Consider the following 27,224-nt stretch of genomic DNA (forward strand, 5'->3'; position numbering starts at 1 on the left):
ATTAATGATGTGAAATATAATCAACACTTAAATAAAAATGTAGTTACACCTGGAGTAAATTCACAAGCTACCTTGCAGTATACAAAGTAATTAAATCGAGCTGCACCTTCCGATAACACATTAATGCAGAAATAATTATAATCAAAACATTTTTATATTATTCAGAAATGGACCAATTTGCATGATAAGTACTTTTAATTTTGGTACTTCGGGTATATTTTGATCCTAATACTTTTGTACTTTTACTTGGCCTACTTTTTGATTGCAGGACTTTTACTGTAACAGAGTATTCCTACACTCTAGTACTTATACTTTTACTTAAGTACAAGGTCTGAGTACTTCTCACACCTCTGGACAAACCTCGAATGTAGGAGATGATATTTAAGAAAAGTGTCAATGAGAGCCAGTGATTATTTTTCATTAAAATGTTCTGGATTTGTGCGTATTCAGAAGAAATGTACCATTATGTATTTTATTAAAACTTTTACTAAAATACATAATGGTACATTTCTTCTTTTACTAAAAGTATCTATGTACAAACTATAGAGCTACGAAAAGCAAAACAAATCCTTTTATTTTTCAATTTCCCTCCCCCTAATGTCCCTTCCGGGGATCCGTACATAACAAATAAATTACATACACTTTCTAAAAACGTAGACAGTTCATAAAGTGTGATTTGTTTATGGAGAAACATTGGTAAATATAAAAGGTCGAGAATACCGCAGCTGTAACGTCGTGTGTCTCGCGAAGCTGCACTACTTTCACTTTCATTTATCAGGAAGAAGAAGAAGAAGAAGCAGCGTTTAACGTGTAGAGCCAGGTACGTCTTCTTATGTGTCATATATTTGTGTTTAACGTGTTATTTGTATGTTAAAAAAGAAGACATAATGTCCGTGACATAACGTAGTGTAGGAAATACGGAAAATGTATGGCGAAATTAAAGCCCTTAGCCCTTAGCGTGTCGTAACTATAAGTCGTAACCGAAAGTGGAGTCCAGCGATAGTCGTTGAAACATCATGTTAACATGATTAATGATTGTTTTGATTAAAATACAACAAATACCGATATTCTATGGAAGTATGCCGATAAAGTGCTGTAATCTATGAGAGATAGATCTGCTCTGTATTAAAGGGAGAAGACGGTCAAAATGGCAAACAGTGAACCAGAGGACATGGAAGTGAGTACACTGTATCAGTCTGCAACTAATGTTGAACAATAAACCAGTATGAAAGACAGCTGTTGAGATAATTCAGTGCTATTATGTGATTATTTGAAAATACTGTTTTCTGCTTAATTTAGTTTTTGTTTCAAAGGAATCGTTTCCGTTTTCTTCGTTTTTTTTCTTTGTAGGTGGACAGTGACAGGAGTAATTTCCAGCCGACTCCAAGCCCAACACATACTGATACGTCCACTAAGGTGGGTGTGTGTGTGTGTGTGTGTGTGTGTGTGTGTGTGTGTGTGTGTGTGTGTGTGTGTGTGTGTGTGTGTGTGTGTGTGACATAATTGTATCCAGTCTTGTGCCATGTTTGGTTTTTAATACTGGTGTGTAAACAATGGCAGAGGAATTTCTAAATTTCCAAGACATTAGCAGTTTTTATAAACTAATGACTGGTGAATATACTTTTCTGATCGATGTCTTAAAAGCTTCTTTCTGTCAAGTGTTGAAAGTGAAAGTATATCTCAAAAAGTCACACCCTGTTGCGGTCTGCTGTACCAAGCCTGTCCGCTTAGGTCAGATTCTATTTTATTATAGTAACTAATTGCAACTATGTGACCAACTGGAGGTAAAACTGTAATGTTATTAAAGCAATGTGACTGAAACATTACTTCTATATCATATTCTTAAATTAGTCTCATGAAGAAATGTTGAACAATAAACCAGTATGAAAGACAGAAGTGAATTCAGAAGAGACAGAAGAGAATTCAGTGCTATTAAAATGTGATTATTTGAAAATACTGTTTTCTGCTTAATCTTGTTTTTGTTTCAAAGAAATCGTTTCCGAAATCCTCTGTTTGTATTTGTAGTGTGATAACAGTGAAGGCGATTCTATCCAGCAGACTCCACCCTCAACACTTACTGATACGTCCACTATGGTGTGTGTGTGTGTGTGTGTGTGTGTGTGTGTGTGTACATATTCATATACAAATAACTGTATCCAGTCTTGTGCATAGACTGTATATATAAATATGATCTATATATATCTAATATGGTCTTGTGCCATGTTTGCTTTTTAATAATGGTGTGGAGTGTGGAAAGAGTGGCATTGAAACATTACTTCTAATATCATATTATTACATTTGTGTCATATAGAAAACATAGTATGACAACATTATTTTTCACTATTTATAATGCTCCATAGCATGAAGGATGTTGTGTGACCTTGCTTTATAATATGGTGACATGAACTTTAACATGTTTCTTAGGCTCTCGTGGCTTCATCACAGGACAAAGATGGCGTTCAAGCCATTCTCTCTTTAAAGTGGTCAGAAGATGTTCCGCTGCAGAAATGTCATCAATACCTGGAGATAGTTCTTCAGACTTGGTCCAACACCACCAAACTCTATGCAGATTGCAAAGTCATTACAAAAGCCTCAGAAGATGGTAAAGTTGAGATACGTCTTACACCGGCTCCAGGTAGTAATAGTATATATTTTGACTGTTACATCAGACCTATATTACTCACATTTTGTATATTTTCTAATGCAATGTTCTCGTCTTCTCTTCATTTCAAAGGCAAACCCATTCCTGCGAGTGAGCTTCAGAAACTTAGTGGACAATCACTGCAGGGGAAAGATGGGAACACAGTCACAATACTGTCTGTTACTCTGACACCGCTACAGCTTGAGACACAAAAACCATCAACGAACCTTCCTCCTTCACAAGATGTAGTATGTACTGTGTAGTTAATCAGTCTGAATGAAATGCATTGAAAATAAAAATGTTGACACGAAAACATTGTATGTTATTCAGGATGTGCCACGGGAGGAGAAGAGCAGTTCAGTTTCGACAGAAGAAGAGAAGAAAAAAGAAGTGGCATGCACTCTCTCAGTGGGCCCTTTCTGGTATGTGAACCACATCTACAAGAAGGAAATGGAACGTATAGAGGAAGAGAATGGTGTTAAAATCACAGCAGATGTAAAAATTACATTTCAAGCGGAGAAAGATGGAAGCCCACAAAAAGCTCTCTCTGAGTTTACAAGCCTCGTCCAGAAGTACTCAAGCGATTTAGAAGCCACAAATATTCCTCTCAAGCATGTAGATCCAGAAGAGTTGAAGGAAGTGATGATAAACCAGATGAATGGGAGCAAGCTTTTGCTTACTGTAACGCCTGAAGAAATGATCTCATGGGGGCCAAGACAAAGTCAAGATACCTTCAGAAAGTCAACACAGAAAATGTTAAATATCAGCACTTCTGTTGTAGACTCTGGAGAGGTGTCTCATGACACATCACCAAACATTGGCATGAGCATCAAAGACCCTCTGGTCAATGCTGGGCTAACCATGGAGGAGAACTACTGGAAGCTGATGACTGCCTCCTACGTAAAGCAAGTAGCTAAGATCAAAACTAAGTTTGGTGTTGATTTTAAAGAATCCGGCATCAGTCAGGGCAAAGTTGAAGTCAAAGTTTGCTACAAAAGATCTGGGGAAAATGCGTCAATGGAGAGCCACGCTCTCAGAGCTCTTCTTCATCTCTATCAGAAGATTGCCACATCACCCCTGAGCTCCACCCATCTCGCTGGTGCCACTGGGTTCAGAGGTTCACCAGAAAACCTGAGCAAAGCTGGTCCATCAGAGGGAGCCTCTGGTGGACCTGTGTGGAATGGAACATCTGGAAACAACACTGAAGCACCCACTGGAGGGGGAGCAACTGCAGGAGATAATCAAGAGGACAACTGTTCTATATGCTTGGATACATTTAAAAATAAAAAACAGCTTAAATGTAAGCATGAGTTTTGTGGGGCTTGCCTGGAACAGTCAAAAGCGTCCATGGGACCCATCTGTCCTCTTTGCAAAGATGTATTTGGGATGATGGAGGGAGACCAGCCCGATGGAAAAATGACAACGGAGAAGAAAGACTTCCCTCTCGATGGATTCCGAGGCTACGGCACTATCATCATCAACTATAATATTCCAAGTGGAAGACAGACGGTAAATGTATTAATTTATATATTTGGAGACATTATGTCAATGATGTAACTGTTGCGTTTATTTCTGACTTGGTTTGTTGCATTTCACTTGTTTTGCAGGCAAAGCATCCGAATCCTGGAAAGTACCTTAATTCTTGTCAAAGAACAGCCTACTTGCCAGACAACAAAGATGGCAGAGAAGTGCTGCGCCTGTTGAAGAAAGCGTTTGACCAGAAGCTAATTTTCACAGTTGGGACGTCCAGAACATCTGGGATGGATGACGTGGTGACCTGGAACGACATTCACCACAAGACCAGCACTTCAGGAGGACCACACAAGTACAGCAACCAAATCTCTTAGTTCTTTATAATATTACTGTTTTTGATGTTAAGTCTACTGAAAAGTCATAAATGTAATATATTAATCGTACTTTTGTTGTTTCCTCAGTTTTGGGTATCCTGACCCTCACTACCTGGGCAGAGTCAGAGAGGAGCTGAAGGCTAAAGGCATCGAGTGAAGACTTCCATATGAAGTTACGAAGGAGAGTTATTTTCTCACTAAAATAATAATTATGTAAAACAATCATTACTTTAATGCTCTTACTGTTGTATTGCCGTCTTTTATTCTCTTGTTATTCTTTTAATTATCAGTAAGGGTTGCTTTGAGTTTATAGTTTATCAACATGTATCATCTTCAAATATATAATATCACTTTCTTTGATGAAGGATATCCTACATCTTTGGAAAAACAATTCGAACATGGATGTCGAGTAAAACAGAGTGGTGTCATCATTAGTTAAAAGCTTAAATAAAAAGGTGAGTTTTAAGAAGTGATTTAAACAATATCACTGATTCTGCCAGCCTCAGATACTCAATACATTCTAAAACAGGCAGGTAGCCAGTGAATAGAGATTAAAACAGGGTGATTTGGTCTAGCCTTTTGGTATTTGTTAAAGTCTTGCTGCGGCATTTCGCACAAGTTTTAAGGCAAGATATAGATTTTTGGCCTAACAGTAATCGAGACGAGAACAGATACTAGCGTGGATGACTGTCTCCAAATCAGACCGGGATATGAAGGACTGGATTTTTTTAAATGATACGTAACTAATAAAAACATGATTGAACAACTTTTGTGATCGCAGGTTTTATCTTTGATGAGAGGGAGCCGAGATGTATTTGCGGGGACGGGGTTGGTTTAGGATGGCCAAAAATGAGTACTTCTGATTTTTGTCATTTAACTGGAGAAAGTTATGTGCCATCCAGCACTTTATTTATGTTATCACTGCAGTACATATGTGTGCATCATCAGCATAGCAGTGATATCAAATATTGTGTTTTTGTATGATACGCCCTAGTGGCAGCATGTAGATGGAAAATAATAATGGCCCAAGAATAAAACCTTATCATTACCTTAACCAGTATAAGAATGACATTGGCATATATAAATCAAACTGTCTACAGTACATATAATTGATTTACAATTTCCCAAATAAATGATTAAACCAACCCACACTGTCTCAACAAAGCATTATTTAATATATCAGTATGTTGTGAAACAAAAACACAATTGCTTGTTTTCTGTACAATCTTTTAATTTGTATTTATAACAATATCTGTTATTTAGTTTGTAAAGTACTCCAGCAAAAATTAAACATTATTCTATTTCCAGAAGAAAGTCTGAGCCTCCATGCATTGTGTACTATAAAAGCTATGTGTCATTTTTCATTAAAAAAACAAACAAGGACTAATCAAAAACATTCTGAAAATGCATGTATGATTTTGCAAAAATGTTCTTTAGGTAAAATGATTGTACTTCTCTCTCAATTAAAGGCAAAACATATACAACAGCATAAAATATGCTTGCTGACAGGTAAGCAAAGTAAAAAGTTGTTATTACATTAAAGATTGGTGTTACTTTCCACATGCATTAAGATATGGCTGACACATCTCTGACAGAAAGCAGCATTTTGAGACAGGCTGAGCGTAAGGACGTGTCAGAGCGACCAGAATGGTAGCATTAGCAGCAGCAGGGCACAGAGGAGTGAGAGATTAGAAAGACCAAATGAACATAATGCACTTAAGACTGAGTCATTACAAAAACTGTGAACGTACAGACCTTGATCCTCTAAAGGTAAAAAGATAAATCAACAAGCCAGATTGATGTCATCTAGTCTTTACACAAAACAAATGGACTGGAGAAATAAAAAGACAAACAAGACCCATCTCGATTTGACCATAATTGCAGACTCCCTTTCCTTTTAAAGGAAGAGCCTTGTGACACAACTAAATGGTGCAGAAATGACAGTCCATCAGTCTTGTATCTGCTAAGGCCCCCCTCTCATAAGCACAGCAAACTGCCCACCCAAGAAGGCCTTCATTCATACCACCCCTTTACATCTGTAATCTCCACCCACCATTGTCTGGAACGTTCAAACCATTACCAACTTCCTCACTGTCCATCTCCATAAGCACACACCAAACGCCTCTCGACCTCTCGCTTTAGCAACACATGAGCTCCAGCTGTCATAAAATGTGATGAAAACAAACATACCTGTTTTACATCTTACGGTATAAAGCCAACAGTATACGCTATACCGTAACATATGGATTCTGTGCAAGGAAGACAACATCATCATTTCATGGACATTGTTCTCAGAGAAGAAAATATGTGGAAATACTGTAGTTGCCATCTGGTATTGACATCTTACATGTGCTATACACAAACGGTGCTATCACAAATCTGTCTCACACAATCTTGCTAAAAAACTCTAGCAAGACAACATATGTACCGATTTAGAAAACTTTGAGTTTTGCCTTTCCCACTCAAAGTCAACACAAACAACAAACAGTTGGCACTGGTGAAATGGAACAATGTTTTTTCTTTTCTATACAATTCATACAAAAATAAAAAATGTAAATTGCTCCAATGATAGCATCTTTACTTCAGATGTTCTTGTTTCCATTTCATTTTGCACAGAGGTAGTGGCTATTTAGGTAAAGGGTAAGGGACAAAGTGTAAATTAAAAATCTCTCATAGAAAATGTTATTCATTTTTGACCAGAGGAATCTCAAAAGAACAAAATATAATACTGCAATCACATACAAAAGTAGTCCTTCATTTTTGTACATTTTATACAGTGTTCACACTTTTTGTCAATTTTCTCTCACACTTTTTATCGATTTTTTTGTTTTGTTTTGTTTTTCTTTAAAAGGTAAGAAGAAGGGTTTGTTTGGAATAGCGTGATCCAGGCCAATGGACAGTTTATGTCAGGGGGTCCACAAGGGGCTCCTCATCTCCACGTGATAGCAACTCCTTCTTCTCGTCTGTGCTGGCCAGAGAGTTGCGGCTGTTGTGTGCTCCCATGTACAGAGTGGCGTATACTGGGTTTGTGAAGTTGGTGGGCTGGAAAAAGGCAAAACATCATGCATTAGATATTATAAATAGAGACTACAACATATGCATATAAATACATGTATGTGCTATTTCTCTGTACCTTGTCTGGGTCCAGCGTGAAGTCTGCGTCTAGCAGCTCCCCAGCATCGTCTTCTGGCTCGCCCTCGTAGATCTTGTAGGCGGGGTTTCCAATTTCAACATTCATTGCTCCGTTTGTCATCCTTTGGTGCTGGAAGCCCTTAGCCCTACGCAAAATATTAAAAGTACAGTCATATATTTGTTTCTTATTCAAGGTTATTAAAGCCTTAACAGTGCAACCGGGGGAACAGTAAGGCATCAATAATTATAATCAAAACATTTAATATATGTTATTCCGAAATGGACCAATTTGCAAAATGAATACTTTTACTTTTGGCAAGTATATTTTGATGCTAATACTTTTTTACATTAATTTGGGTTACTTTTTGATTGCTGGACTTTTACTTGTAACATAGTCCCTACACTCTAAAATAGAAGCAGTTAGGGGGTGGCCTGTTGCAAAAAACCAGACTGAGGTTCAGAGTTTTTTGGGGCTAGCCTCGTACTATAGGCGTTTTGTAAAATCGCTCGCTACTTGCATCAGCTCGCAGAGAAAGGGAAGCGTTTCCGATGGAGTGAGGACTGTCAAAGTGCTTTTTACAGACTTACAGTAAGGCTAGTCTGATTACGACACCCGTGTTGGCGTATCCTGACCCCAGTAAACCGTTTACCTTGGATACAGATGCAAGTGATGTTGGAATTGGGGCAGTGTTGTCTCAGGAGGAGGGAGGGCTAGAGCGAGCTATTGCAAATGCTAGCAGGGCCCTTACAAAACAAGAACGTAAATATGGAACTACCAAAAAAGAGCTTTTGAGCATGGTGACCTTTACAAAGCACTTTAAACACTATTAGTTAGGTAAAGAGTTTGTTTTGCGAACCGACCATAATTCTCTGCGTTGGTTGCACAATTATCAGGGCTTGGAGGGGCAGTTGGCTCGCTGGGTTGAACAGCTAGCCAATTTTCATAATAAGATCATCCATCGTCCAGGCAAGCTCCACAGTAATGCTGATGCTCTTTCCAGGCTACCAGCTTTTCTAGAACAAATGCCACATTGTGATCAGAATCCCTCCCAGGGAAGAATAAGCATGGTAACCCAAAATGTGGGTGCAGTACAAGAGTACTCTGCTTCAGTGCCATGTCAGGCAGGAGAGATGGATGAATTGGCTTCGGCCCAGATGGATGACACTGAGTAGCAGCGGACAATTGAATGTAAAAAGCAGGCTGACAGTCTTATGCCAGAAGACCCTGAACTTGAGAGATATTCCCCTGTGTGGAATCAGCTTCAAATGCAGGGGTCTAGACTAGTGAGAATTCCTCCTTTATACTCTGATGCTGCGTCACAAGTGCAAGTCGTCCTGCCCCGGTCCATGGTGCCTAGAGTTTTGGAACAGCTGCACAATGTTTCTACTGGAGGTCATTCGGGGGTGCAGAAACTCCAGGGAAAGGTTAAGGACCGCTTTTATTTCCCAGGATGGTTTAGAGATGTCATAGTATGGGTCAAGGAATGTGTGGATTGTGCTTCCCGTGAGACTTCAGGAAGGCTGCCATGTGCTCCGTTACAGCCATCAGTTATGGCTAGACCACTTGAACGGGTGGCACTTGATATCCTTGGCCCTCTCCCAGAGACGGCTAGTAAAAATAAGTTAACAGCATTCCAACTATCTGTTCTTCTACGCACAAAATTCTTTATTATTCCGCCGGAATTTTGCACCTCTTCTCCTCCCGTATTGAACATCGCAGAAACTCCGTTCAAACATCAAAACGTTCAGCTCGGTCGGGAATCGATGGCTATTACTTTTATCATTCATAACTTTCATAATTCCAGAGATACATCCCATAATACATCACATTTTTAACCATTGAAGTCAATGGAGAAAATCTTCAGACTTGAACAATCTTCATGCGACTTCAACTGCTAACTGTTCCTTCATACCATCACTCAGAAACCTCATTCCAACTTTAAAATGTTACACATCTTTCTGACATTATTCATGTAACACAACTTTTAAATCTGATTCTTACTTTTAGAGATATTAAACATTGTTCAGACCTTGGTAAAGAGGCTTTCTTCAGATTTTAACATTAACTAGAGTGCGTGATGTCACAGCTAGAGTGGAGCAAATCTTGAAATTTGCCTTCATATTCTTTTTTTAAACTGCCATAATTCCCAAACCCTACATTCCTGAGACATCATTTTTCATGACAAACGTAGGAAAACATCTCGTAGCTTGAAAAATGACAAATAATTAAGCAAAATAATTAAACAAAATGCCTCTTCAGGGCATGAAGTGACAAACACTTTCAACATGCCTCCATTAAAGCCCATTGTAATTTCAGGCTGATATTTCCTCACGGTAGCAGCCGCACACCTTTAGTTAAACTGCCAAAAAGGCCACATTATTAACCCGAAAGTACACAAAAATTACACTTCAGATACTCAACTTCCTTGACATGCTTCACACTTTGAAATTTCACCGATATCTGTTACGGTTCTTCGACGCCCAAAACTTCACAGGTTTGGTAACGATGCAGCCATCAACGCATCTAAGCGTATTATGGGGTGTCATCAAATGCCGTTGCCATGGCGACAGACCACTCGCCATGAAACACGATGTCGCTGTAACTCCAATGGACACGGTCCAATCGTCCCCGAATCTTCACTTGTATATCACCGGTCCATGCCTCAACAGCTCTACGCCAAATCTGAGATCTCACCATGTGCCGTTTCCATGGAAACGCATCCCTCGCCTTAAAACACGATGTTGTCGTGATACCTATGCAAATGGTCTAAAACAGCACCAGACTTCAGATAATGGTTAATGGCCCGGCCCTCAACAGCTCTATGTCAATTATGGGGTGTCATTATATGCCGTTTCCATGGAAACGCATCCCTCGCCATGAAACACGATGTCGCTTTAACTCCAATGGACACGGTCCGATCGCCCCCAAACTTCGCTTGTATATCACCGGTCCATGCCTCCACAGCTCTACGCCAAATCTGAGATCTCACCATAGGCTGTTTCCATGGAAACGCATCCCTCGCCATAAAACACGATGTTGTCATGATACCTATGCAAATGGTCCAAACACCACCAGACTTCAGATGACAGTTAATGGTCCAGTCCTTAACATGTCTATGTGAAATTAGTGAGTTTTCCTCAAAAGCTGTTGCCATGGCAACGCATCCCTTGTAATAAAACACGATATTGCTATAACTCCTATGAAAATTGTCAAAAAGTGCTAAAACTTCGCATGTGTGCCAACAGTCCAGCCGTGAAGACATCTACGGGACAGTTTTGAGATTTCTTCAAATGCCGTTGCCATGGCGACAGACCACTTGCCATGAAACACGATGTCGCTGTAAGTCCAATGGACACGGTCCGATCGTCCCCCAAACTTTGCTTGTATATCACCGGTCCAGCCCTCAACAGCTCTACGTCAATTATGGGGTTTCATCATATGCCGTTTCCATGGAAACGCATCCCTCGCCATAAAACACGATGTCGCTATAACGCCTATGAAAATGTTCAAAAAGTGCTCAAACTTCACATGTGTGCTAACAGTCCAGCCATGAAGACATCTACGGGATATGCCGTTGCCATGGCAACACAATGCTCACCATGAAACACGATTTTCTCATAACTTCAGTGAAAATGCCCCAAACGGCCCAAAACTTCACAGGTTTGGTAACGATGCAGCCATCAACGCATCTAAGCGTATTATGGGATGTCATCAAATGCTGTTGGCATGGCGACAGATCATTCACCATCAAGTTAGTTCAAAAGTTTGCAGTTCAAATATTCTGCTGCTTTTCCAAGCCTTTTTACTTTCTTTTCTTCTCTCATCACACATTCAAGCCCCCAGTGTTCATGTATCATTTCAATCTAAATTCTTCACTTTCTTCTTACACATTACATTTCAGCATAGCAATTCAGCGTCAGCTTTTCAGCATAAAGCATTCCCACTAGCAATTTCTTCAGGAATTGCATTCTCTAGTTAAATGTTAATATTAGCCAAAACATTTCCACCCTGTCATTGTCCACCCTGTCATGGTACAAATAGTTTGCCACAATTTCATTATTATCCAAATACTTTTTCCATTAACTGAAATATATTGTTGAGAAAAGGACTAAATAGCTTTCTGAAAATGTACATTTTATAATCACTATGTAATTACAATGCATTTACTCTACTTTGAATTTGTCCATTTCAGAGTGGACACATTTAGCTGTTTGCATGTACATTGTCTGCCTGCAATTAATTGAAGTCTCAAATGCACCGTATGGTGATATTGACTCTCTTGTTTATGGAGAAACATTGGTAAATATAAAAGGTCGAGCATACCGCAGCTGTAACGTCATGTGTCTCGCGAAGCTGCACTACTTTCACTTTCATTTATCAGGAAGAAGAAGAAGCAGCGTTCAAAGTGTAGACCCCTGGTGTAGAGCCAGGTCAAGGTACGTCTTATCTTATGTGTCATATATTTGTGTTTAACGTGTTATTTGTATGTTAAAAAAGAAGACATAATGTCCGTGACATAACGTAGTGTATGTAGTGTAGGAAATATGGAAAATGTAATGCGAAATTAAAGCCCTTTAAAGTTAGCCTTAGCGTGTCGAAAGTGGAGTCTAGAGATATTCGTTTAAACATGATGTTATTAACATGACAATTGGCATGTTTTCATGAAAATACAACAAATAAAAATCTTCTCCGGAAGTATGCCGATAAAGTGCTGAAATCTATGAGTGACAGATTTGCTCTGTATTAAAGCGAGAAGACGGTCAAAATGGCTAACAGTGAACCAGAGGACATGGAAGTGAGTACACTGTATCAGTCTGCAACTAATGTTGAACAATAAACCAGTATGAAAGACAGCTGTTGAGATAATTCAGTGCTATTATGTGATTATTTGAAAATACTGTTTTCTGCTTAATTTAGTTTTTGTTTCAAAGGAATCGTTTCCGTTTTCTTCGTTTTTTTTCTTTGTAGGTGGACAGTGACAGGAGTAATTTCCAGCCGACTCCAAGCCCAACACCTACTGATACGTCCACTAAGGTGTGTGTGCGTTTGTGTGTGTGCGCGTGTGCGTGCGTGCGTGCTTGCATATTAATTTACACATAACTTTATCCAGTCTTGTGCTATGTTTGATTTTTAATAATGGTGTGGAGTGTGGAAAGAGTGGCTTTAGGAGCCATGACACGTACAAAGTAATGCATTTTGTTTTAATACACATTTGTTTTGTATAGTTTTATATTTGGGTAATGGTTTGCATTATTATAAGATATTTGTTTGATCGCAATGGGTTGGTTGCTTCGGGTCACATGGATATGGGCGGCACTCAGGGGAATTATAATCCTGTTCACCTGCATGAGGTGTGTGTGTTTGGAAGAGAGGGTGTCACAGGGTGGTTGTATTTTTGTTTTGCTTTAGGATTGCTTTGATTATTATAACAATGTCTACAGTATGTCTACGTAAAATAAGTGGATCATCTCGTTTTTTAATTAAATTACATTATTATTCACTTCAATTTTTGATCTCAGCAAGTACTTTTTTTAGCGTGTCATACAATAGCAAACAGGCCCGGCCTCAGCTTCTCAGCGACTTTGTTTGTTTCCTGCTGTCGCTATAGTGGCATTGAAACATTACTTCTAATATCATATTATAGATAATATATAGAAAACTTGCAAAAACAAAGTATGACAACATTATTTTTCACTATTTATAATGCTCAATAGCATGAAGGATTTTGTGTGACCTTGCTTTATAATATGGTGACATGAACTTTAACATGTTTCTTAGGCTCTCATGGCTTCATCACACGACAAAGATGGCGTTCAAGCCATTCTCTCTTTTAAGTGGTCAGAAGATGTTCCACTGCAGAAATGTCATCACAACCTGCAGAAAGTTCTTCAGACTTGGTCCAACAACAATAAACTTTATGCAGATTGCAAAGTTTTAAAAGTCTCAGAAGATGGTAAAGTAGAGATACGTCTTACACCGGCTCCAGGTAGTAATAGTATATATTTTTACTGTTACATCAGACCTATATTACTCACATTTTGTATATTTTCTAATGCAATGTTTTCGTCTTCTCTTCATTTCAAAGCCAAACCCATTCGTGCGAGTGAGCTTCAGAAACTTAGTGGACAATCACTGCAGGGGAAAAAGGGGAACACAGTCACAATACTGTCTGTTACTCTGACACCGCTACAGCTTGAGACACAAAAACCATCAACGAACCTTCCTCCTTCACAAGATGTAGTATGTACTGTGTAGTTAATCAGTCTGAATGAAATGCATTGAAAATAAAAATGTTGACACGAAAACATTGTTTGTTATTCAGGATGTGCCACGGGAGGAGAAGAGCAGTTCAGTTTCGACAGAAGAAGAGAAGAAAAAAGAAGTGGCATGCACTCTCTCAGTGGGCCCTTTCTGGTATGTGAGCCACATCTACAAGAAGGAAATGAAACGTATAGAGGAAGAGAATGGTGTTAAAATCACAGCAGATGTACAAATTACATTTGAAGCGAAGAAAGATGGAAGCCCACAAAAAGCTCTCTCTGAGTTTATAAGCCTCGTCCAGAAGTACTCAAGCGATTTAGAAGCCTCGCATATTCCTCTCAAGCATGTAGATCCAGAAGAGTTGAAGGAAGTTTTGAAGATCACTCAGAGGATTGGGAGCAAGCTTTTGCTCACTGTAACGCCTGAAGAAATGATCTCATGGGGGCCAAGACAAAGTCAAGATACCTTCAGAAAGTCAACACAGAAAATGTTAAATATCAGCACTTCTGTTGTAGACTCTGGAGAGGTGTCTCATGACACATCACCGAACATTGGCATGAGCATCAAAGACCCTCTGGTCAATGCTGGGCTAACCATGGAGGAGAACTACTGGAAGCTGATGACTACCTCCTACGTAAAGCAAGTAGCTAAGATCAAAACTAAGTTTGGTGTTGATTTTAAAGAATCCGGCATCAGTCAGGGCAAAGTTGAAGTCAAAGTTTGCTACAAAAGATCTGGGGGAAATGCGGCAATGGAGAGCCACGCTCTCAGAGCTCTTCTTCATCTCTATCAGCAGATTGCCACATCACCACTGAACCTCACCCATCTCCCTGGTGCCACTGGGTTCAGAGGTTCCACCAGAGCCTCTGGTGGAACTGTGTGGAATGGAACATCTGGAAACAACACTGAAGCACCCACTGGAGGGGGAGCAACTGCAGGAGATAATCAAGAGGACAACTGTTCTATATGCTTGGATACATTTAAAAATAAAAAACAGCTTAAATGTAAGCATGAGTTTTGTGAGGCTTGCCTGGAACAGTCAAAAGCGTCCATGGGACCCACCTGTCCTCTTTGCAACGATGTATTTGGGATGATGGAGGGAGACCAGCCCGATGGAAAAATGACAACGGAGAAGAAACACTCCCCTCTCGATGGATTCCGAGGCTGCGGCACTATCATCATCAACTATAATATTCCAAGTGGAAGACAGACGGTAAATGTATTAATTTATATATTTGGAGACATTGTGTCAATGATGTAACTGTTGCGTTTATTTCTGACGTGGTTTGTTGCATTTCACTCGTTTTGCAGGCAAAGCATCCGAATCCTGGAAAGTACTTTTATTCTTGTCACAAAACAGCCTACTTGCCAGACAACAAAGAGGGCAGAGAAGTGCTGCGCCTGTTGCAGAAAGCGTTTAAGCAGAAGCTCATTTTCACAGTTGGGACATCTGGGATGGATGACATGGTGACCTGGAACGACATTCACCACAAGACCAGCACTTCAGGAGGACCACAAAGGTACAGCAACCAAATCTCTTAGTTCTTTATAATATATACTGTTTTTCATGTTAAGTCTACTGAAAAGTCATAAATGTAATATATTAATCGTACTTTTGTTGTTTCCTCAGTTTTGGGTATCCTGACCCTCACTACCTGGGCAGAGTCAGAGAGGAGCTGAAGGCTAAAGGCATCGAGTGAAGACTTCCATACGAAGTTACGGAGGAGAGTTATTTTCTCACTAAAATAATAATTATGTAAAACAATCATTACTTTAATGCTCTTACTGTTGTATTGCATGCTGTTTTTTCTTCTCTTGTTATTCTTTTAATTATCAGTAAGGGTTGCTTTGAGTTTATAGTTTATCAATATGTATCATCTTCAAATAATAGTATAACTTCCTTTGATGAAGGATATCCTACATCTTTGGAAAAACAATTCGAACATGGATGTCGAGTAAAACAGAGTGGTGTCATCATTAGTTAAAAGCTTAAATAAAAAGGTGAGTTTTAAGAAGTGATTTAAACAATATCACTGATTCTGCCAGCCTCAGATACTCAATACATTCTAAAACAGGCAGGTAGCCAGTGAAGAGAGATTAAAACAGGGTGATTTGGTCTAGCCTTTTGGTATTTGTTAAAGTCTTGCTGCGGCATTTCACACAAGTTTAAGGCAAGATATAGATTTTTGGCCTAACAGTAATCGAGACGAGAACAGATACTAGCGTGGATGACTGTCTCCAAATCAGACCGGGATATGAAGGACTGGATTTTTTTAATGATACGTAACTAATAAAAACATGATTGAACAACTTTTGTGATCGCAGGTTTTATCTTTGAGGAGAGGGAGCCGAGATGTATTTGCGGAGACGGGGTTGGTTTAGGATGGCCAAAAATGAGTACTTCTGGCTTTTGTCATTTAACTGGAGAAAGTTGTGTGCCATCCAGCACTTTATTTATGTTATCACTGCAGTACATACATTTGTGCATCATCAGCATAGCAGTGATATCAAATATTGTGTTTTTGTATGATACGCCCTAGTGGCAGCATGTAGATGGAAAATAATAATGGCCCAAGAATAAAACCTTATCATTACCTTAACCAGTATAAGAATGACATTGGCATATATAAATCAAACTGTCTACAGTACATATAATTGATTTACAATTTCCCAAATAAATGATTAAACCAACCCACACTGTCTCAACAAAGCATTATTTAATATATCAGTATGTTGTGAAACAAAAACACAATTGCTTGTTTTCTGTACAATCTTTTAATTTGTATTTATAACAATATCTGTTATTTAGTTTGTAAAGTACTACAGCAAAAATTAAACATTATTCTATTTCCAGAAGAAAGTCTGAGCCTCCATGCATTGTGTACTATAAAAGCTATGTGTGATTTTTCATTAAAAAAACAAACAAGGACTAATCAAAAACATTCTGAAAATGCATGTATGATTTTGCAAAAATGTTCTTTAGGTAAAATGATTGTACTTCTCTCTCAATTAAAGGCAAAACATATACAACAGCATAAAAATATCGCTTGCTGACAGGTAAGCAAAGTAAAAAGTTGTTATTGTAGTTACATTAAAGATTGGTGTTACTTTCCACATGCATTAAGATATGGCTGACACATCTCTGACAGAAAGCAGCATTTTGAGACAGGCTGAGCGTAAGGACGTGTCAGAGCGACCAGAATGGTAGCATTAGCAGCAGCAGGGCACAGAGGAGTGAGAGATTAGAAAGACCAAATGAACATAATGCACTTAAGACTGAGTCATTACAAAAGCTGTGAACATACATACCTTGATCCTCTAAAGGTAAAAAGATAAATCAACAAGCCAGATTGATGTCATCTAGTCTTTACACCAAAAGAAATGGACTGGAGAAATAAAAAGACAAACAAGACCCATCTCGATTTGACCATAATTGCAGACTCCCTTTCCTTTTAAAGGAAGAGCCTTGTGACACAACTAAATGGTGCAGAAATGACACAGTCCATCAGTCTTGTATCTGCTAAGGCCCCCCTCTCATAAGCACAGCAAACTGCCCACCCAAGAAGGCCTTCATTCATACCACCCCTTTACATCTGTAATCTCTACCCACCATTGTCTGGAATGTTTAAACCATTACCAACTTCCTCACTGTCCATCTCCATAAGCACACACCAAACGCCTCTCGACCTCTCGCTTTAGCAACACATGAGCTCCAGCTGTCATAAAATGTGATGAAAACAAACATACCTGTTTTACATCTTACGGTATAAAGCCAACAGTATACGCTATACCGTAACATATGAATTCTGTGCAAGGAAGACAACATCATCATTTCATGGACATTGTTCTCAGAGAAGAAAATATGTGGAAATACTGTAGTTGCCATCTGGTATTGACCAACACTAATAGACCTGCATCTGATGATCGCAGTGTTCTGGCGGGTGTGTAGTTTATTAGAGAGTCAGCAATGTAGCTGGGTCCTTGTCCATTTAGAGCTTTGTATATGAGGAGAAGCACCTTAAAATCAATTCTAAAAGTTACAGGAAGCCAGTGTAAAACAGGACTAATGTGTTCCCTCCTTTTGGTATTAGTTAGTAGTCTAGCTGCAGAGTTTTGAATGAGCTGGAGTCTTTCAATATTTCTTGGTGAGACCAGTGAATAGTGCATTGCAGTAGTCTAGTCGGCTAGATATAAAAGCATGAATTAGCTTCTCTGCATCATTTTGATTTATGAATGGTCGTACCTTCGCTATGTTTCTGAGATGAAAGAAAGCTATTTTGGTCACTTTGTTTAAATGGGTGTTGAAGTTCAAAGAGTCCAGGATGACACCGAGACTTGTCACCAATCCAAGTGGTTAAGCTTCCTAGATTATTTGTTAGCATCTCTCTTTTTGATTTGGGGCCAACAAGTAGGACTTCAGTTTTGTCCTCATTCAATTTAAGAAAGTTATCGTTCATCCATTTGTTTATTGCTGTCAGGCAGTTGGTAATGGAGTTTATGGCTGTCGCCTAATTTGGTTCAGCGGATATGTACAATTGTGTATCATCCGCATAGCTGTGGAAATCTATACCATACTCTCTGATGATGTCACCGAGCGGTAACATATAGAGAGAGAGAAAAGAGTAATGGACCTAAACAATAACTCCATAATAACTTAATGTATGTTTAAATAATTCTAGACTCACAAGTGTGCACTCATGGTCGCGCTACAGAAAGGGAGGGGGAAAAGGGACGTTTAGTGATGATTTAACCTTATTTATTGACGAACGGGAGAGAGCAGGAAATGTTTGGTGTGTGTGTGTGTGTGTGTGTGTGTGTGTGTGTGTGTGTGTGTGTGTGTGTGTGTGTGTGTGTGTGTGTGTGTGTGTGTGTGTGTGTGTCGCCGACTGTCAGTGGCGGAGTCAGTCACTCTGTGAACCGCTCCGTCACATTATCCCCCCCCTCCCCGAGGTTGGCGATGTGCGGCAACTAGGGATGGGAACGATTAATCGAATATTCAAAATTATTCAGGTATTTGAATATGAGAATATCAAATCAAATCAAATCAGGTTTTATTTATATAGCACATATGAGTTATGAATATTTTTATTGTAATATATATTTAAAAAAAGGGTGCCTAAGTTGATTACATATGATCAAATGGAATAATTCAATGTATACGACAGTGCCATAGCTAAGTGTGTTAGGTCTAAAGGTGTGTTTAGCTCCGCTCACCGGTCCCTCACAGCGGGCAGAGCTGCAGATGCTGATCTCTCTCTCGCGTCCGGTTATACTTCACTCGCGTTTATGTCCAAATCCATCAGATCTAGCTAGTTCTAGCTAATGATATGGCTGCTGCCCCTCCCTACACGCAGATCACGCAGACGCAAACCTCATTTTATGCCAAAATTCCAGCTGAGAGGGTCTTCTCTACAGCTGGCCTGATTGTGAATCGTCTCCGCACCTGCCTCTCCCCAGAGTAGACATGCTCATATTCTTTAACCAGAATGAGTATTGAATAGCTGCATTCTGTGCATAGGCCCTGTTATAGGTTGTTGATCTCTGTTGTAATAGGGTTACGTTACCCTAACTAACCCGTTATGTTGTTCGTGTATGATCCCTCTTTAATTTAAAAACCAAGTTATGTTTTAAGCATGAAAGCTGTAGGCCTAGCTGTCAACTGTTCAAACTGTGATCACCAGTTCAATACATTTGACAAATTGGACTTGGTTTCTATACTTATTTGAACATGTATTTATTTATTTTAATTTTTTTTTGTCAACATTTTTCCCACATTCTTTTTTTTTTATAGGATATGTACATTTCGGTTAATCGGTTAACCGTTTTTTTGGGGGTCGAATATTCGAATATACATTTGCTTTCAAATTCCCATCCCTAGCGGCAACCTGGAAAGGTAATCAGCCACTACATTGAGTGAGAGGTACCAACGGGTAAGACGGCTGTTGTGATCTTTCATGGTGAAAGCACAGTGGTCGATTTCCAGGTCAAACTCACGCCCGAGCAGATAGTACCCCTTATGAAACAAAAATATATTGTAATATATTGGTAAATATAATACAATATATTGGATCATACATTTCCATATATGGGAAAGTAGTCCTTATATTTTTAAATATATTGCAATATATGCATGGACCATGTATGGCTATATATTGATACATATAAAAAAAATATATTGCAATGAAAACAAAAACTGCACTATACATTTATATGTAATAGTTTTATTGAAACACTCATTTATCTTTCATGAGTTTACATAAAATTGAACAGATATTCATAAACAGTTATCTCACTTCGTTTTGTATAGTTACCCACTTTATATATGAACATATGTTTGATGGTAGCCTACATATAAAAAAAGTACAAATTATCCATTGAATGATGGAAAATAATATACAGTTTATAAATATATATAGACACACACATATATGCACACATATATATGCATATATGCACGCATATATGCACGCATATATATATATTCATATATATATATATATATATAAATATATATATATGCATATATGCACGCATATATATATGAATATATGCACGCATATATATCTATGCATATATTACGGCCGACCGGCTATTTGGAGTGGAACGCAGCCCATCCACGGCAGACAGCCCAAACAGTATTCGAATGCGCCACTTCCGGCTGATTTCGGGGAGCCCCCCCCCCCTCTCCAGCAATAGATTGATCTGATTGGCAGATTCAAATCTGCGTTGCTGCCTCTGTCTGTTGATTCTGTCGCTGAGTGTCAAAGAGAAAGCATTCATCAGGTGCTTCGAAACGGAAAATTAAAAAGAAACGAGAGGAAAATACAGCACCAGAGTCAGGTATGTGTGTGAGCATTTAAAACTATTTTAAATTGAAATAATTCTGCATGTACACTATAAGTAGTCTAGTTGCTTAATCCGTATGTCCCGTCTCTCGGCACTACACCAGCCACATTAGCTAACGTTAGTTAAATTAGCTATGTTAGTTCCCTCGTGTATGAGTGTATAACCGGTCCGCAGCTTTGTGAACATTCAATTTCGAAGATTTTCGATTTTACAGTCAACTGAAGTCGACCCAAAACAGCCAAAAATAGCGGACCTTTAGATCGCTAACATTTTAGCATAAGTCAATGGAGTTTAACATAGCGAAAACTAGCCCCACGGCTAACGGACATTTTCTGACTGGTGACGACGATGAGCTAGTTAAGTAATGTAACCACAGTTAGTCTATGTCTTGTAAATTCCCCTTGTTCTCCTTGATCTGCATTATATCGTTCGTGTTTTAGTCAGGCACATTTAGGGACAGCTAAAGTAGTTCAGCTACGGGTCTTCGAGCTGGTTACACATGTGCGTTCAGGACATTATTGCGCATCGTCACATGCATAATTACCATCGTCACAGAGAGAATGCGTTCGTGAAGAATGTGAGCATATATGCAGATCTTTAGTGTTGGTAATGTTATAAGATTGTATGCATAGTGTCCTGCTCAGTCAGTGTGTTAATGAGTCTTGATGTCCCGTTTTTAGTGTCTATGTTGTTCAGGAATTGAGCTAATGCTAGCTAGTTAGCTAAGTTAAGCTATGATAGTGTGTGGATGAGATGCTAACTTAGCTTTTATTAGCCGTGTGTTTGCAACGTGTCTAATGTGTTTTAGCAACAATTAGTATTGCTGTTGCTTATTATTAATAACCATCGTCTGGTTAGTTATTGTAATTTGAACCTTATTTCTATTTCTGTGTATTTTGCAGAAACCATTCATTCATTCTCTACTCTACGTTAGGCTAGGCTATGTGTTGTGGACTAATGCATTCAAGTTAGTTCACATTTTAGTTGTTATTGCCCCTGCTGACAATTGTGTGGATAATATGTAGCCTACAGTCAATGGCATTTCACATTTTGCTCTCCAGTGTATGTTATTTTAATGTTGACCCATAATACTATATATCTATATATTTTACAGGAGCATTGTTGAAATTCATAGGTCGAACTAAGCCTGCAGAACCACAAGTCAAGAGGACAGAGGAGCCAGATAGCAGTGGTGACTGAGACAGAATAAATAAGGAGAGAGGGCCCATGCAGAGGCAGACATCAGTAGTGAGGAATCAGACCCAAAATATACGAGGACAGAGGAGCCAGATCGCAGTGGTGAGGAACGCACTGTCATTTAATTTCACTGTCATTTTACTTTTCACATATCACTTTATTCACTATTCAGCTTAGTTATCCTTGCCATGAAGGATTGAATGGATGAATGTTCTATATTATTTTAATGACAGATTGAACCACAGCAATATTGTTTTAGAGATTTTATATGTTTAACTGCTATGCCTGTCATCTCTGCTCTGTGTCATTGTGTTGTCTCCTGGGTTCTGTAGTGCCCGGAGTCTGTCTTTTTATTTTTCTTCCTATTCTTCCACTATTTGTATTCCCACATTATTCACCAAGCCAGCCCATGCTTTAATATAGATATTATGGATATTGTTATAATTCCTGCTGTCTTTTGTGAACTTCTAATTATTTGTAATTGTTCTGTTCCACAGATGCTGTAGTAAACCACCATCCAGGGACCAAGACATCAGATATAAGAACATCCATTAACACAAGAATTTGTGAGTAAAGGCACGAAAAAAACAAGATTGACGATCAAATAGGGTACAAGACTGTTTTTTTGGCCCTGTTCCGGACCTTGTTTTAATGAGTGATCAGCTCATGTTTAAAGTTGTCACCAGGTGAAACAAAAAACAAGATTGTTAAATAGGATAACAGACTGCTCTTTTTGGCCCTGTATGAAATAACAATGCATCATTTATTAACTATACCTATACAAAATGTAATACATTTTCCCTTCATTATGTAATAACACCTCCTTTTGTAATAATTTGCCCATTATGTAGTAAACAAGTTCAATGCAAATATGTAATACATGTCGCCACATTTTGAAATATATTATTACATATTGCTGTGGTTATTACAAAATGAGTTGCAAACAATAACATTACAACTGTTTATTTATTTATTCAACCATGAATCATCCTTACTCATAATTTAAAAATACTTCAGTAGAATATCTTTCATTGGCCAAAACTAGATCAAGTGTTACCATATTCATTAGCCAACATGTATATCAACATCAATTTTGGGATATATTTACAGTTTGGTTATGGTTACATAATGAATATTACAGTTTTTTAAAAGGGCAACTCACGCATTTTGTAATAACCATTGCAAAATGTAATAATTTATTACAAAATGCAGGGACATTTATTTTATATTGCGTTCAGGCTGTTACAGAATGCAGCAGATTATTACAAAATGTGGGTTTTATTACATAATTACATAAAAATGTTCTTGAGTCATGACATAATGTGTTGTTTATAGGCCTTTTCTTTTATTCGTTCCTTGTCCTTCTTTTAATGAGTATTTTGATAACTGTTACACATTGATAGAAAAAAACAAATTAAGCTTCTCATTATTCAGACTCAGCTCTCAGCGCTTAAGCTTCTTTTAAATGTTGATAAAACCAAGGTAATGCTCTTTTCAAAAGCTAAAAAGACACCAGAGCCTGTTTTTAGATATTTTAATTACACAAGGAATACAACTTGAAGTGGTTACCTGTTACAAATACCTTGGTATCTGGCTTGATGATTGTCTCACTTTTAAACTTCATGTCAATAACCTGCTTAAAAAACTGAGGGTTAGGCTAGGTTTCTTTTCCAGGAACAAGTCCTGTTTCTCACTTGAGGCCAGGAAAAGGCTAGTCACTGTGACCTTTTTACCTGTACTGGACTATGGTGATCTGATCTATATGAATGCACCTGCCAATTGCCTGGTCAAGTTAGATGCCGCCTATCACAGTGCACTGAGATTTGTGACAAACTGTAAAGTATTAACCCATCACTGTACCCTGTATGCAAGGGCAGGTTTGCCTTCACTAACTGTACGGAGGCTCAGTCACTGGTACATTTTTATATACAAAGCCATGTTAGGGAAACTTCCTTCCTACATCTGCTCCCTGATCTCACGGCGAATTGTAAGTGGCTACTGCCTGAGATCGAATGCTGTGGTTTTATTAAATGTGCCAACTGCTAGGACTGTCTTAGGGAAGATAGCATTTAGATGCGCAGCTCCGCTAACTTGGAACAGTCTGAGCAATTTGGTTCCGCTAAATGTTTTTAAAGCAAGGATAGATACTATCCAATCGGAAACTGTTGGAACCTGTAAATGTTACTAGCTATGTAAACTGTAGTCACTGTAAATATGCTGTATGATGTCCTTTTTTGTTTTTCTGTTATGTTTATATGTATTCATGTGGAACCTACTTGCAGTAGGTCACCCTTGAAAAAGAGATCAATGATCTCAATGGGATTCACCTGCATAAATAAAGGTTTGAAATGAAATGAAAGATTTTTTTTATCAGAACATGCATTTCTCCTCATTGTGAACATATATTGCACTCATGTTCAGAATATATGGTACGTACATGGTCTTTTATAAATCTGAATATATATAGTGCATACATGTCCCCATATAATTGTGAATATATAGCGCATACATATCCCCATATAATTGTGAATATATATAGTACATGTCCCCATATAATTGTGAATATATTCTGCATACATGTCCCCATATAAATCTGAATATATAGAGCATACATGTCCCCATATATTTGTGAATATATATAGTACATGTCCCCATATAATTGTGAATATATTCTACATACATGTCCCCATATAAATCTGAATATATAGTACATACATGTCCCCATATATTTGTGCATATATATATAGTACATGTCCCCATATAATTGTGAATATATTCTGCATACATGTCCCCATATAAATCTGAATATATAGAGCATACATGTCCCCATATATTTGTGAATATATATAGTACATGTCCCCATATAAATGTTAATGTATAGTAAAATGTATGTTCACATATATACACAACCAATATATTATATATATTTACATATTACTCAATATATGGAAAGCGGCAATTACTGATGTATTATCCCATATATTACAATATATTATCACAATATATTATTCAATATATATATATTGTAATATATTAACACAATATATTATTCTATATATCTTCAATATATTTTCAATATATTTTGTAGATATGAATAAATATGTTTTTCATGTTGATTATTAATCAGTATCACTTGGTGTAGCCAACAGCAAGATTTCCTTTATTACATCTTTTCAATTAACCAGTAAATCAGAAAACAAAATAATGCAATATATTGACAGTTAATATATGGGGAAATATATTTTCTTTGCGTAAGGGACTGCAGACTCTCTAGGGCCCACTTAATGGCTAGGCCCTCCTTCTCTACAGTGGAATATCTGGTCTCACGGGGCAGCATCTTACGACTCAGGTACAGGATTGGACGTTCTTCTCCAAGGTCCACTTGGGCCAGGACTGCTCCAAGGCCTACTGCAGAGGCGTTCACCTGTACCAGAAACCTTTTGGTGAAGTCTGGACTCTTAAGGACATGGGAAGAACACAAGTAGTCTTTCAAGGTGCAGAAGGCTTTCACAGTCTTCTGACCAGGTTACTGGGTTCCTCTGATCCTTGTTGGTCAGTGCTGTGAGTAGCGCTGCGATGGTTGCAAACTGAGGCACAAATCTCCTGTACCATCCAGCCAATCCAAGGAAGGACCTGATAAGTCTCTTGAAATGTGTTTCCTTCATTTTATACCGTATTTTTTCATTGGATGTACGCGATTTTGGCATGTCCCACACACTGCTCTGCTAACTACAGTGTGTGTAATGAGTGATTAAATTATACTACATTTTTAAAATAATTATATCGTTTTATTGTCCACAACGAGTTATTTGATAAAAACGAGTCATTTTGATCATGTATATTCTATTTTCATAATAATATTGAACATTTTGCATGTGTCCCTGACATTGCTGTCCACCCTGTCATTATGGGGTAACTGCCCCTATAAAAAAACATCTGATGTTTTCAGTGACATTACTACCACCATTTTGTCTTTCCTCAATGGAGGCTCAGGCTGAGACATTGGCTAGTTGCAGAGTAAGTATGTCAAATTATATTTCGTATTTTTAATCATATTATGTGTGTAGTTGGATGTTGTCAAGCTTAACATGTCCACTCTGTCATAGTGAAATGTCAATTAATATAAAAACCTTTCAGAAATTCGAAATATATTTGTTAAACAGTACACAGTCACCTTGCTAACTGAATCATGTTGCTAACTGAAGGTCCACCATGTGCTCATTAAATGCTAATATTAGCCAAAAAATGTCCACCCTGCCATTGTCCACCCTGTCATGGTACAAATAGTTTGCCACAATTTCAATTTCATTATTATCCAAATACCTTTTCCATTAACTGAAATATATTGTTGAGAAAAGGACTAAACAGCTTTCTGAAAATGTACATTTTATAATCACTATGTAATTACAATGTATTTACTCTACTTTGAATTTGTCCATTTCAGGGTGGACACATTTAGCTGTTTGCATTGATTGATTGATTGATTGAAAAGTTTATTAACAGCTTGTATATTGGGTACAGTACAGTACAGCTCAAAACATACAATTGTTAAGGGGATGCAGACCAGAGAAAGACTTTCGTCTTGTTTACATCAGGGTCCCCCATTTCCAATTCATCATATCATTTAAGACATATAAGACATATTTGACATACAGATGGCTTATTTACAATTTACATACAGGTGGTTTTTTACATACAGATGGCTTATTTACAATTTTCATTTTAGATTTCGTTCTAATACATCCTAACCGGACATTTAAGACATACCAAGTCTACAGATATACAGTTAGTAACAGAGTCTAAAATGCGAGTATATACATAGATGGGGGGGGGAAGCTGTCCATTGTACGACAGGTTGAGATTTGTACCATTACCGGGGCCAGTTTTGCAATGCTTCCCCCGAAGGTGCTCTTTAAGAGAGGTTTTGAAGGTAAGTATAGTTTTACTTTCCTTTACAGTTGTGGGAAGAGCGTTCCACCTTGATGTGGCATAATTGCGAAACGTGTATTCCCCTTTTTTTGTGCCAAATCTGGGTTTTACATGATTTGTGGAGCTCCCTCTGGTGTTATGATCATGGTATTCCTTGACCTTTGGGAAGAATTTTGACATGTACATGGGTACCATAGAGGTGTAGTGGATCTTGTAGACCAGGCCCATTGCAAGTAGCTGTACTCTGTCGTCTACTCTAAGCCATCCTAGGTTGTCAAAGTGGGCAGAGGTGAGGTGGGTTCTAGATGAAAGGTCAAGCAGTAGTCTGACCAGTTTATTTTGCGATGTTTGAAGTTTTATTTTTAGCGCC

The 27,224-nt window shown here is 38.2% G+C and overlaps 3 protein-coding genes across 5 annotated transcripts; 2 read left to right on the forward strand and 1 right to left on the reverse strand.

Moving 5' to 3' along the window:
* Window positions 1–830: 830 nt before the first annotated feature.
* Window positions 831–5,633, forward strand: LOC117489325 (E3 ubiquitin-protein ligase DTX3L-like). Of its 2 annotated transcripts, none has more exons than XM_034138535.1 (8): window positions 831–1,177; window positions 1,351–1,416; window positions 2,026–2,094; window positions 2,425–2,635; window positions 2,735–2,886; window positions 2,972–4,150; window positions 4,249–4,466; window positions 4,576–5,633. In XM_034138535.1, exons 1-8 carry the CDS (start codon window positions 1,148–1,150, stop codon window positions 4,643–4,645), a joined length of 1,995 nt encoding a protein of 664 aa, XP_033994426.1. In that variant the 5' UTR covers window positions 831–1,147; the 3' UTR covers window positions 4,646–5,633. The 2 variants fall into 2 exon arrangements, with proteins under 2 accessions (XP_033994426.1, XP_033994424.1); XM_034138533.1 differs by having other exon boundaries at window positions 833–1,177; window positions 2,735–2,889.
* Window positions 5,634–5,990: 357 nt separating this feature from the next.
* Window positions 5,991–11,965, reverse strand: LOC117489327 (low-density lipoprotein receptor-related protein 1-like). The gene is made up of 3 exons (XM_034138537.1): window positions 11,945–11,965; window positions 7,622–7,766; window positions 5,991–7,530 (listed from the first exon to the last, which is right to left on the reverse strand). The coding sequence occupies exons 1-3, from the start codon at window positions 11,959–11,961 to the stop codon at window positions 7,390–7,392; spliced, it is 303 nt and encodes a 100-aa protein (XP_033994428.1). The 5' UTR covers window positions 11,962–11,965; the 3' UTR covers window positions 5,991–7,389.
* Window positions 11,956–16,573, forward strand: LOC117489324 (E3 ubiquitin-protein ligase DTX3L-like). 2 transcript variants are annotated; one of them, XM_034138531.1, is made up of 8 exons: window positions 11,956–12,057; window positions 12,371–12,416; window positions 12,590–12,655; window positions 13,400–13,607; window positions 13,707–13,861; window positions 13,944–15,095; window positions 15,194–15,402; window positions 15,513–16,573. In XM_034138531.1, the coding sequence occupies exons 1-8, from the start codon at window positions 11,960–11,962 to the stop codon at window positions 15,580–15,582; spliced, it is 2,004 nt and encodes a 667-aa protein (XP_033994422.1). In that variant the 5' UTR covers window positions 11,956–11,959; the 3' UTR covers window positions 15,583–16,573. The 2 variants fall into 2 exon arrangements, with proteins under 2 accessions (XP_033994422.1, XP_033994423.1); XM_034138532.1 differs by lacking the exon at window positions 12,371–12,416 and having other exon boundaries at window positions 11,985–12,057.
* The last annotated feature ends 10,651 nt before the right edge of the window (window positions 16,574–27,224 follow it).

This window comes from Trematomus bernacchii, unplaced genomic scaffold (genome assembly GCF_902827165.1).
Source record: "Trematomus bernacchii unplaced genomic scaffold, fTreBer1.1, whole genome shotgun sequence".
Taxonomy (NCBI): domain Eukaryota; kingdom Metazoa; phylum Chordata; class Actinopteri; order Perciformes; family Nototheniidae; genus Trematomus; species Trematomus bernacchii.

Bases quoted from the DNA above. Each gene is read 5' to 3' on its own strand.
- LOC117489325 (XM_034138533.1), top strand. From the start codon at position 1,148: ATGGCAAACAGTGAACCAGAGGACATGGAA. The intron at 2,636-2,734 runs GTAGTAATAGTA...TTCATTTCAAAG, and splicing joins ACGTCTTACACCGGCTCCAG to GCAAACCCATTCCTGCGAGT. The intron at 4,467-4,575 runs GTACAGCAACCA...TTGTTTCCTCAG, and splicing joins ACTTCAGGAGGACCACACAA to TTTTGGGTATCCTGACCCTC.
- LOC117489324 (XM_034138531.1), top strand. From the start codon at position 11,960: ATGTGTCTCGCGAAGCTGCACTACTTTCACTTTCATTTATCAGGAAGA. The intron at 12,417-12,589 runs GTGAGTACACTG...TTTTCTTTGTAG, and splicing joins GTGAACCAGAGGACATGGAA to GTGGACAGTGACAGGAGTAA. The intron at 12,656-13,399 runs GTGTGTGTGCGT...CATGTTTCTTAG, and splicing joins CTACTGATACGTCCACTAAG to GCTCTCATGGCTTCATCACA.
- LOC117489327 (XM_034138537.1), bottom strand. The intron at 7,531-7,621 runs GTACAGAGAAAT...GCCTTTTTCCAG, and splicing joins TCACGCTGGACCCAGACAAG to CCCACCAACTTCACAAACCC.